The 12,896-nt window shown below is 39.9% G+C and overlaps 1 protein-coding gene across 1 annotated transcript in view; it reads right to left on the reverse strand.

The window, feature by feature from the left end:
- Positions 1–12,896, reverse strand: part of LOC122088877 (signal peptide peptidase 1) — a 36,203-nt gene that overhangs the window by 4,564 nt on the left and 18,743 nt on the right. Inside the window, exons 8-9 of the mRNA XM_042658235.1 lie at positions 11,433–11,519; positions 11,153–11,222 (exon numbers count right to left, since the gene is read on the reverse strand). Coding sequence (XP_042514169.1) covers positions 11,153–11,222; positions 11,433–11,519 — 157 coding nt within the window. The remainder of the gene's footprint in view (positions 1–11,152; positions 11,223–11,432; positions 11,520–12,896) is intronic.

Consider the following 12,896-nt stretch of genomic DNA (forward strand, 5'->3'; position numbering starts at 1 on the left):
GGGGGGGGTGTTGGGGGGTATAGCATGTATGTGTATTAGTTACAACTCAAGTTGATTCAACCAAGCCTTTTCTCAGCCAATCATAGTTGTCACGGCATCTAGGCATTGGAGAGAAACAATCAAGGCGTCCCCTAGGCAAACAAGGTGCCCTTCCAGCAAAGAGTGCCTGGACGCCTTGGCAACTATGCGACCAATGAGGGTGGGCTTACATTTCACCATTAAAATTTTGGGGAAGTGTTTCCTGTGGGGGTGTGCAGTTCCTACGATTGCGTGAGGGCCAATGGGAGCCCATGAGGAAGCTTCCACAGAGATGTCATTTTCCATCTAATGTGGGCAGGCCGGTCCTTTCACTCCCCCCATGTGTCTGGGCACAGGGGCCACATTCCCTCACAAAAACTGTTTTCCCTAAACTTTTATTGGGTCAAGTTAGCTGTCAACCTAGGCCATCATATCTTTATCTTTATCCACTACCACATCACTCCTCCCTGGTGCACAAAATGGCCTTGATTGTAAATGCCCATACCACATCAAATGATGTATGTGAATTAGTTATAACTATAATTGATCTAGATTGAAGTAGGAAAGATAGAAGGCCAGGTCAGTCCAGCAAGCCATCGAACCAGTAACCCAACTAGTCCACTTGACCCACCTCAATCAGCCCACGGTTCTATTTAGGGCTTGACAACATGCGCGGGCTTGATTGGGAGATCAGATCTTGCTGTGGGATTAATATTTAATAATTAGTGATATCTCTAGTTTGGGCTTGTAATCTGTGATCCACCATCAGTTGGCTCTTGTCATTCAGGGGAATCCTATTGTATCAAAGACCCACAACTGAAATCAGTTTGAGGGTATACTACCCTAGGATTTTTAGTTATTTATAGTTAATAATTCTGAAGCAGCAAGTTGCCATTTTCTTTCATCTGTTGTATACTTGTATCTATCAATTCAACTGTTGGATGGCTACCTTCTTTGGGGAATAAGTACTGTTTTTGTAGTCTTTACTCTCAACCTAATTTTGGTCTAATACAAGTGCTGTTACTGTGGTTATTAAACCCTCTATAATTTTGTACAACATTAACTGACAATAGTGGGCGAGCCTGTGGTGCAATGGTTAAGTTGCAATATTGCAACATATTGGTCACAGGTTCAAACTTGGAAACAGCCTCTCCTGCGAAGCAGGGGGTAATGCTGAGTACATTTGCCCCTCCCAGAACCTGCAGTAATGGAAGCCTCATACACTGGGTTGGTCTTGCTCTTTTTAGTAACTGACAGTCCTACTTGTGGCTTGGGAACCTGTTTACTGTCTAGTGAGTATAGCCTCATTATTTTTGTTATCAGAGCCATGAATGAGGGGAAATCTAACACCCGAAATCAGGCCGTTGACTCTAATGTCCAGATTTTCGAGATGTTGAAACAGATAACTGACCACATGACAATGATGGAGCTACATCTCGACTCTAAGTTGCTGCAAGCGTTGGACAGCCACATCCCTCTACAGCCAACAACACTCACAGGTTCATGAATAAACCAGCACATAGACACTCCCCCACAGCCCACCTTTGAGGAGTATGAGTGAACCTATTTTGATGGAGGTACACTGCAGAAATATCAGGATGAAACAAAAATTGAAGATGGAACTTAAGGAGTTCAACAGTCAGCATGATCAACAGTTGTTTTATGATTGGATGTGTTCTTTAGACGATTATGTTTACTTGTCCAAGGCAAGAAAGATGAAGTTAGTTCGCTCCAAGCTTGTGGGGACAGCATATGAATGGTGGTGCAACTATGATGTGAGATTGACTCTTCGTGGAAGAGAACCTACTACGTGGGAGGAGATAAAGAGCTCAAAGAGAACACTCTCAAACTTTCAAAAGAAGGTTTCAGGATGAGTTAAACACTCTCTGTCAAGGCTTCCTTTTGGTGGAATAGTACCAGTTTGACACTCTAGTCTCTCGCACTAGTTTGGACAAAGGGAATGACCGGCTTATCTCTTGCTTTAAGTTGGGGTTGAGACCTGAAATCTGTGATAAAATAGGTGTTATGAGTATTTATGACTTGCAAGATTGCTTTGAGAAAGCCCTATGAAGGGAAGACTTAGAGAAGACTTCAGTCCAGCGATTCAATTCTCAATTCGAGTAGGGTAGACAAAACCTTCCACCCACCAAACCTGCTGGTTTCACAAGCTGGGTTACACCAACTGTCCTGGATAAGGATAAAGAACCTATGTCTAGTGGACGAGAGATCAAGTGCTACCAATGTGACAGTTACAAACACTAAGTTAAATTCTGTCCATAACGTCAAAAAGGCAACTCTATCATAGATTCATACCAGCTATTGAGGCCAACAAAGAAAGTGAGTTTTGTGACCCCCCAAGTTGACAAGACAGCCGACAATTCAACTAGTGATGAAAAAGCCTAAGTCATCAACATTGGAGATGCTAGAAATGGAGGCTGTGGGGACACTCTTAGCATTCATGTCTTATGTCTAGTCCCATCAAAGGAGATTAATGAGTCCGTCAGTGAAGAAGTAAACGATAACACGGCCAAATATCACTTGGAAACATATTTTACTCTTGCTGATGATTGTGACATTAAGCACATCGAGTTAGTTATCCCACCCAAGCACTTTGAGGAGAGAAGAACACGTTTGGAAGACTACTGTTAACAGGAAGAATGGGAGAATGCTTGTGTGTCTTTAACTGATCACACAAGTCCCCTATTTACAATATAAAATCATGATAGAATCGTGATAGAAGTCATGACTATCATGATAGAGTCATGATAGGAGTACAAAACAGATAACATAAAGTATTTACAAGTATATCTTCCCATCCAGCTGCCCCACTCTAATTAGGATCGGTGGAAGGGGGAGAAGCCTCAATGTGCCCCTGTAGCACACTAATCCTTATTCTAACACTCCGCCTCAAATTGGTGCATAGATGTCACACATGCCCAACTTGACTAAACTATGATGAGCTTTCCAACCAGCCCTTTAGTGATCAAATCAGCTAGTTGATCACCAAACTTCACAAAAGAAACACAAATCAAACCATCATCCAACTTCTCTTTGATGAAGTATCTATTAATCTCCACGTGTATGGTTCAATCATACTGTACTAGATTATAAGCAATACTAACAACAACCTTGTTATCACAGTAAAACATCAAAGGAATACAAACAGGTACACCAATATCATCCAAAAGTATACGCAACCATAGTAACTCACAAATCCCCTATGTCATGGCACAAAATCCTGCTTCAGCACTAGATCTAGCCACTACATTCTGCTTCTTGCTGCGCCAAGTGACAAGATTCCCTCCTACAAAGGTACAATAACCAAAGATAGACTTTCTGTCAGGTGAACCAGCCCAATCAACATCTGTATAAGCTTCAACTTGGAGGTGATCATGAGGAGATAAGAGGAACCCTTTTACTGGAGCTGACTTCAAGTATCGTAAGATATGCATAAGAGCTTCCATATGAGAGGAATAGGGATCATGCATAAACTAAGTGACCAAACTTACAACCGCAACAATGTCAGGTCATGCAATACCCACCGTAGGTAGCAACCTTTGTCAACTGATTCACCCTAACTGGTTCGCCCTCCTTTTCCTTGAGTTGGCTACTAGCTTCCATAGGAATATCAGAAGGATGACAACCCAGCATACCTATCTCGGACAGCAGATCAAGGATGTACTTCATTTGAAAGAGAAAGATGCCTTTCAAGGACCTGGCAACTTCAATTCCAAGAAAGTACCTTAACTTTCCAAGATCCTTTATCTCAAATTCTTTGCCCAAAAAACCCTTGAGATGATCAATCTCAGTTCTATCATTTCCTGTTACCAAGATGTCATCCACATAGACAATGAGTATAGTAACTTTTTCACCAGACCTCTCTATGAACAATGTGTGGTCAGCATAACTCTGCTTATAACCCACAGATGTCATAGCCTTGTGAAATCTTCCAAAACACTCAAGGTGATTGCTTTAAACCATAAAGAGCATGCTTCAACTTACTGACCTTGCCTTGAGTTCTTGTGCTAGAGGAACCTGGTGGAATTTTCATATAAACTTCCTCATCGAGCTCTCTATGTAGGAAAGCATTCTTTACATCAAGTTGTTAGAGTTCCCATACTAGGTTCATAGCACATGAGAGTAACACTCGCACAGAGGTCAACTTGGCAACTGATGCAAATGTCTCCTGGCAGTCGAGTCCATAAGTTTGAGTGAACCCTTAAGCCACAAGCCTTGCCTTGTATCTGTCAATAGAACCATCGATGTTCTGTTTTACTACAAACACCCACTTATAGCCAACATGTTTCTTTCCAGGTAGAAGAGTCACAAGTTCTCATATAGCATTCCTTTTTAAGGCATCCATTTCTTCCTCCATTGCGGCCTTCTATTTTTTTCTATAAGAGCTTCCTGCCAATTCTTAGGGACACAAGTAGATGAAAGAGAAGGCATAAAAGCACGATAAAAGGGAGAAAGGGAATCATATGAAACAATATGAGATATAGGGTCTCGAGTACAGGTCCTAGTGCCTTTTCTAAGCGCAATAGGTTGATCAGAAGGAGAGATTATACTTGAAGTATAAGGCTGAGTCAGTTCTGGATCCAAGGGTGGAGAAGGGATGTGTAAAGGTGTTGTAGTAGTAGTGATGGTCTGAAGTTGCTTTTTTTTATATGTCCCCTACTATAAACTTGGAGGGTAGAGTCATCAATTTATCTCTAGAATTCACCAATGGTTCTCTGAACTAGAGTCATCTCCCCCTGAGTTGGAACAATAGGTTATGCCCCCTCACTATTTCGTGGAGCATAAGGGTCCTGAGGTGAAGATGATGGGTATACTGGTGGAACAAGCAAATTCAGAGTCATCTCTTCTATACTAGTAACTCCAGACTCCCCCTGAAGAGATGATGATAAGTAGTAACCAACAAATTCATGAAACACAACATCCATTTACAATATCGATACGTAGGGTACCGTATCGGCCGATACGCATCTGTATCAACCCTTACCGATACAATACATGGAATTTTTAAAACCCTTTCGTATTGATATGTATTATAGATACGAACCGATACGATACTCTATAGAAAAAAATAAAATCGAGTGAGAGTGAAATGTATGTTTTGGTATGTATCGGTACGTATTGGTGCGTATCAACCAATACACACCGATACAGTACGATACGTACCAATACAGCGTGCCACGGTCATATAATGGCCAAGTGGGGTCATTTTTCAAAAAAACACGATTTTTTTAGGGGTTTTTGTTCCGTAATTGCTGTCAGCCATATTACTCGCTAACTAAAGTGAAAATCAAGGTTAGGAACAAGGAATTTACATGTATGGGACAACTACAAACCTTAAACTCTTAATGCGATACCCTCAATTTAGTGTTTATGCATAATACATGTTATCAATAGCTTTTTTAACAAATTTTTTATGCAAAAATGTATAAAAATGTGTTTCCTATCCATTTATGTGTGTATCTTTAACATATCTTAGCATATCTCCGATACGATACGATACCCTCCGATACGTATCTTAATTTTGGTCAACCGATATGAAGACCGATACTTTAATCCTTGATTGTACGCCGGGAAGGAGGATGGTAACAATTATATCCTTTGTGTAGGAGCGTAACCCAGAAAGATACACTTAGTCCTTTGAGATTCTAATTTTACTAGTGAATGATGATCCCTAGCATAGCAGGCACACCTAGAAGTCTTTGGAGGAACCAGGAAAGATGTACTCCTTTGAAGAACCTCAACAGGAGTTCAAGAGTTGAGGACACGAGTTGGCATATATTGATTAGGCAGGCTGCTGTGAGGACATCACTCCAATACTGAGATGAAACTTGTCTAGCGAACATCATAGCTCGAGCAATATCCAACAAGTGTTTATTCTTGCGTTCAACCACCCCATTCTAACCAGGAGTGTCAACACAGCTTGTCTGATGAAGAATCCCACAATCAGCTAGGTATTTTTGAAACTGACCCTCCATGTACTCTTTTCCATTATCAATACGCAAAATTTTCAGTCGCATTGAACTGTGTTTAAATCATTTTATGAAATCGCTGAAAACAACTGAGCACTTCACTTTTGTGTTGCATCATATAAATCCAAGTAGTTCTAAAGTGACACTCAATAAAGGACACGAACCACCTTTTCCCAAAAATAGATGTCCAACAAGATGGACCCCATACATCAGAGTGAACCAAATGAAAAATAGAAATAGCTTTTATTTAAAGGTAAATAACTGAAATGAGTCTGTTTAGCCAGAGTACAAGCCTCACAAAAGAGTCCATCCCTAGTAGATGATTTAACTAAATGCGGAAAGAAAAGAGATAAGGTCCCAATTGGTGGATGTTCCAAACGATAGTACCATTGATTCAATTCAGAAGAAGCAGAGTGTAGCTAATGAGGAGTTGTTGACGTTGCAGCCGTAGGGAGACAACCATCATCAAGAAAATAAAGACCACCCTGCACCTTACCACATCCAATCGTCTTCCCCATTACCAAATCAAAAAAAATGCAATGGGAAGGAAAAAATGTTACATTTTAGGTCCATAGTAAGACTACTAATGGATAGCAAATTAGTAATAAAATTAGGGATATATAAAACTAAAGACAGAGGTATAGAAGAACACTTAATAGAACTCTTTCCAAAGACAAATGATAGGGTGCCATCTGCTACCCTAACTTTTATCTTTGCATGAGGTGGGTGAATACTGGTGAAATAAACTGGAGGAACCAATCATGTGATCAATGGCACCGGAGTCAATGATCCAGGGAGTGGAGACGACTAATGCACAATGACCACCAAATAAAATACTTGAGTGAGCAAAATTGGAACCTTAAGGGACTGAATTAGCAGGAGTTTAAGAATTGGAAGCCCTAAACATAAGTCTGAAAGCCTGGAGTTCCTCTTGGGAGCGTCCTATATCAGTTGCAAGAGAGTGTCCTTAGTCTCAGCCTGATGGGCTTTAGTTTTGGATCGACCTGTCAGTGTTCACATTTAACAATCTCCTTCGTAGTATCCCTAATTTTGTCCACATGTTTGGTGTAAGCAGTATTGTCTTCAACATTTTTGGGATGACGATCTGCAAAGTGGTCCAGTTCATACCATAGAGTTCGAAGTTCTACATAATATTTGGATATAGAGTTCCTGTTGGGTAGTGGTACAAACCTTCTTGCAAAGATCAAATATCTGAGCATCATTCCCAAGTCATCCATAAGTTTCCTTGGCAATAGCCCAAATGTGAGAAACAATATCTAATAGCAAAAATCCTCGAGAAATAGATTGATGAATAGAACCAATCAAGTATGACATTACCAAGTAGTCATTAGTGACCCATTAATCCTAAGGGGTACCCTCATCAGAGGGTTTCTTCAATTACCCTGTAATGTGTCCAGTGAGACCTCTACCAACAATGGTAAGATATGTAGATTTGGACTAGACGAGGTAATTATTTCTCTCCAATTTCACAAAGCTAGTCCCAAAAGGTATGTAGTCATTGCGACTTTGTACATCAGACCCAGAGGTCACTTCAGACATAATTGAACTAGTAAAAAACCGACAATGAGCGAGAAATACCAGATCTTTAAAATCAACCGTCAGAAAGTGTCTATACTAGGATCAAATTGCCCAATAAGGGTAGTGAGGTACTCTAAATAATATCAAGCTTGATGAAGAACTATTGAGATAAGCAAATTAGGGTTTTAGGAGAAAACCTAATTATCAAAGAAGATGGGAGATTTGATACAGAGACTTGGCAAATAGGGCCTCAAGTCTAGTCGATCTCCTCTATAATGGTGATGATGATCTAAAAAATTCATCCAATTCTAAGGGAGTCCCGAAAATCGATTTTGTCAAGGTTTAGGAGGAAAACCCTTTTTTTTTTTACACAAAATCGATTTGTGTAGATCTTGATCTCGCGGATAATGATGAGTCCTTCCAGGTAGTTGTACTTGATCTTCAAGAGGTAGAAGTGTGTTCCTTAAAGAGGAAGAAATCACACTCCATAAAATAGAAGAATAAAAATCGCTAAGGGTGAAGAACCCAAATTTTCTTGCAAGGGTTTTTGGTGTTTTAGTTCATGAGGTAGGGTATAGGAAAGCCACTAGATTCATAGGAATCACCTCATTAGTGCTGCCCTATGGTAGGTTAATGGGACAAAGGTAGGATAAGATGGAGGCTAACGAAGGTATGTAAGGGAAGGTGAAGGTCTGGGATTCTTGAAGGAGAAGTGGCTGGAAACTGAGAACCTAGATCAGAAATTAGGCTTTGATACCATGTTAACGGGAAGAAAGGGAGAATGTTTGTGTGTCTTTAACTGATCACACAAGTCCCCTATTTATAATATAAAATCATCATAGAGTCATGATAGGAGTACAAAACAGAAAATATAAAGTATTTACAAGTATATCCCCCAATCCAGCCGCCCCACTCTAATTAGGGTCGGTGGAGGAGGAAAGCCTCAATGTGCCCTTGCAGCACACTAATCCTTATTCTAACAACTACATTCCAACATCCATGAGGTACTAGAATATTGTTATGAATTGAAACAAAATATTCATTTACAAAGTTGATCCCTCGACTTCCGGAAACTCAAGGTCAAGTTAAATTTAAGCCAGGGAAAGCTGATGCAGACTGAAGGAGTAAAGGGAGAAGAAAGGCCAGTCCAGCCAGTCATCGAACCAGTAGCCCAACCAGCCCACTTGTCCCAGCTCAATCAGCCCATGGTTCTATTTACGGTTTTACAACCGGGCCAATTATCGACCAGCCTTATTTCTTTGCATGCGTGGGCTTGATTGAGAGATCAGATCTTGCTGTGAGACTAATATTTAGGCCCCGTTTGACAACAAACTTTATTCTTGATTCCACTGATTCCTATTCAGCGAGAATAAAACAAGAGTGGAATTCTGGTTTGGCAAATCTGGTCTGATTTCATGCTCCCAGAGAACAGTCAAACTTGGATGTTTTGTATGTTCTGAAACAAGCCAAAGTGGAATGAAATCTCTACGTAATTAATATTGATCCCGATAAGTTTCGGTTTCCCTGTTCAACCTTCACAAACCCAAGTTGGAACATCCTCCACCTTCTTCTTCATTTTATTAGAAGTGATGGCCATTGCAATTCAGACTCTACCCTTTTCTAATGGAAATGCTAGGTTCAGCTCTCTATCGTTGACGACGTCCTCTTTAAGATAGTTTCAGTATTTGAAGTCATTTTCCTCATTACCACTCTGCTTCTTCTACCTCTACTGGACCTTCAGAATCAATGGAAATGATAAAATACGGATCCAGAAAACAGTTAATCGCTTCTTGTAAAGGATGGAGATCCAAAGACCCGCCAGAGAGAAATAAATCAAGAAAAACAGAAATTAAAGTGTCTTGGAATAATGGTCAAGACTCACGTCAGCTGACAAGTAGTTGCATCGACCAGTCTTTGGGTCAAGATTATGTATCGCAGACCAAACATTCATAGAGAACTGAAGCTGCTGAAGGCAGTTGGCAAGGACAAGAGAGAACTAATTCTCACCGGTCTTCGTAAAGACAAAATTGAAGCTTTTAGTGCCTTTGAGACGATCAAAGGTGTAGACGAACTTGATGAGATCGAATTAGAGAGCACTGTGTGATGTCCAGATCCAGGATTGTCTGGAAGACATGGATCCAGGAATCTCTGGTACTGAGGAAGAATCCAACCTGTTGGAGGTCAAGTTCTGGACTGGAAATAGAGAGTGAAATTTGGAAGACATTGAGTTCGAAGAGACCTGTGTGTGTGTGAATCCAAACTCATCAAAAGAGAATATAGATCGATCGTTGGACCGCATCCCTGAGAAAAAAATCTCAGCGAATCGAGAAGAAACCACCATGTTACGAGACCTGCATACCAGAACTAAGATCTCTCACTCTCTCACTCTCTCTTATCTTCTCTGCTTTGATTTCACTTTTAAGACTTCCAAAGAACAACCCTGTGGCAACCTATATGGGTTATGCTGGATGTGGGCAGAGCTGCAAGATTGCAAATCAGATTATGGTGAGCATGAATCTTCTTGGGCTGGGTGCAGGATTGGTGTTTGCAGAGAAAGCAGTGCTTGATTTTAAGCAATTTATGGAAATGGTATTAAAATCAGTTTGTGGAGAGTTTAATGGAAATTTGGTAAATATTGGGAAGATGTAAAATTGGAAGTGGAATTTAAATTTGTACAATGGAATTTTCGTAAATATTTGGTGTAGAAACAGAATTGATTTTGTCAGGATCATACCAAACACTGATTCAGATTTTTTCTGTTTTGGAATTGATACGGAACACGGTTACCAAACACCAATCCTACTCCCAAAAGTCATGGAATCAGGAAAAATCAATTCCACCTGAATCAGTGGAATGAGAGTGAGACGGTTATCGAACAGGGCCTTAGTTTGCTATTTCTAGTTTGGGCTTGTAATCTGTGATCTACCCATCAATTGGCTGTGGTAATTCAGGGGTCTCCTAATGTTTCAAAGACCTACAATTGACCTCAGTTTGAGGGTATTGTACCCTAGGATTTTATTCATAGTTAATAAATCTGTAGTAGCAAGTTGCCATGTACTTTCATCTGCTGTATCTATCAATCCAACAACTGTTGGATGGCTACCTTCCTTGGGGGTATAAGTACTGCTGCTATAGCCTAACTCTTGACCTAATTTTGTTCTAAAACATGCCCGATTACTGCGGCTATTAAATCATCTATATTGCTGTTCAGCAGTAACCGATGGTCCTACTTGTGGGTTGGGAATTTTTTACCGTTCAGTGAGCATAGCCTCATTACTAATAACCAACCCACGAGATGGATCCAAAATCAACTCCAGAAGAAACTACCACAGCCATCCCCACCGGCCACCACCGCCACCCCCACGCACAACCAAAAAACAATACAAAAAAGAGGTTAGTCACCCAGTCCAGTATAAAAGAACCCATAGCTCAACAACTAAATAATTAACTGATGTATTCACTTAATCAATACCCAATTTCTCTCATGATAATTACACAGTACTTGTTAATCCAACCCTATGATCCATTATAACAGGCTCCAAGCTACAAGTCTCCTTCAAAACATGGCAAAACTATATCTCTTCAAACATAACAATTGAAAAACTTACCAGGAATTACAATGTCACCAAGTCCAAGCATGGAAAATGGCCGTGCAGAATCTGCTGTTGGGAATAAAAGCTGGCAAAAAGTGACATGAATTTTTCTGTCAGCACAAACCAACATTCTTTCTTGCTTTGACAAATAATACAAAAACCAATATCAACTTTAATGCTCAGAATGTATCCCCAAAAAGGAGGAAAAAAATATAACAATCTCAGATTATTTAGAAGTACTTTAAGCCCAAAATCGGATTATCATACAAGACCTCAAGTAATTGGAAGAACTAACCTTTATAGGAGCATCAAAAGATTTTGCAACACTAACCATCACTGGAGTAAAGAAGACCCAGAATATATCATAAACAAAAAGTCCAGCCTACAATTTCCCACAAAAGATAAAAGAGTAAGATGAAGCAATTATCAATTATAAAGATAATTTCTATTTCTTCCAGCCTACAATTTCCCACAAAAGATAAGAGTAAGATGAAGCAATTATCAATTATAAAGGTAATTTTATTTTTCTTTTTTTTAATGGTGAAATTTTCTTCAGTTAAAAAAGAGAGGGAAATTGCAAGGAAACAGACGAAATGGAAACTAAAAAAGACAAGCCACAGAAAATTAAAAGGAAGGAAGCTATACGAAGGAGAAATCCTGGTTGTAGTATCTCACCCTACTGGCATTTCTAACAGTCTCTGCTAGGATCAAGGTAACTATTAATGTCTTAGAGATTGCCATCTCCAGAGGCCAACTTAACACTTCAATTGAAGGTGATTCCATGATGATGGTTAGTTGGCTAGTGCAGGCCTCAAATGGTGGGTGATGGAGGTTCCATCATCACCTGAACAGGAAAACCCGGTTCTTTGCTTGCAAGGGAACTGATCCTTATCTACGTTAGCAGAAGGGGTTGCCAAGGAACAGGTTAATAGGTTTTGTATGCAGGAGATTATCATATCGTGAATTGTTGTTGTTGTTATACTTTACTCTTTGTGTTCATACACTCCAGCATGGAGATTCCACTGTTATCAGGGGGGATAAAAGAGAAGCTATCCCAAGTGTGGAAGCCCACATAATAAATTAGAGTACTATGGTTACAGTATACAGACCAGCAAAACAAACTTCCAAAGAATGTTCATTAGTTCAGTAAGGACAAGAGTACAGACTATAGAGCATGGGACTGATGCTTCTTCTATGAATATCCAGGTAACCCCACTTCAGCTCTCTATTAGTTGTAGAACATGCCCAATCACGCACAAAAAAGAGAACAGTTACTTAACCAGTACATGTTGAACATCTTTTAAAGCAACCAACGATTCAATATCTTTAATTACTTAACCAGTACCTGAACATATTTTTAAGCAACTTTTGGTTCACGTGCTTGAGAAATGATGAATTGGCTGATCATCTATTATTGTACTGCTTTTTTTCCAAACAAGTATGGTTCCATATTTTGACTATGTTTCAAATTTCTTCAGTTTTTTCAGAAGAAGTCAAAATTCTCACTTCGTTATCGTATTTTTCCCATTTGGAAAGAAAGATAAGTTTCACTAGCAAGGAGTCCTATATTGGCTTCCTTTTGGTGCATTTGGGAGGAAAGGAACAGCAGGCTTTTCCAAAACAAGAAATCTGTTGGGGAGGTAATTAATAAAATTAAGGGGCATGCTTGGTCTAATAGAAAGGTACAAATGTTGCAACCTGGTGGTCAAGCGGTCAAAGCCTCTCGACATTCTCGGGGTAAGGCTGCGTAGTTCTCCCC

The sequence above is a fragment of the Macadamia integrifolia genome, chromosome 9, assembly GCF_013358625.1.
Source record: "Macadamia integrifolia cultivar HAES 741 chromosome 9, SCU_Mint_v3, whole genome shotgun sequence".
NCBI classification, from domain to species: domain Eukaryota; kingdom Viridiplantae; phylum Streptophyta; class Magnoliopsida; order Proteales; family Proteaceae; genus Macadamia; species Macadamia integrifolia.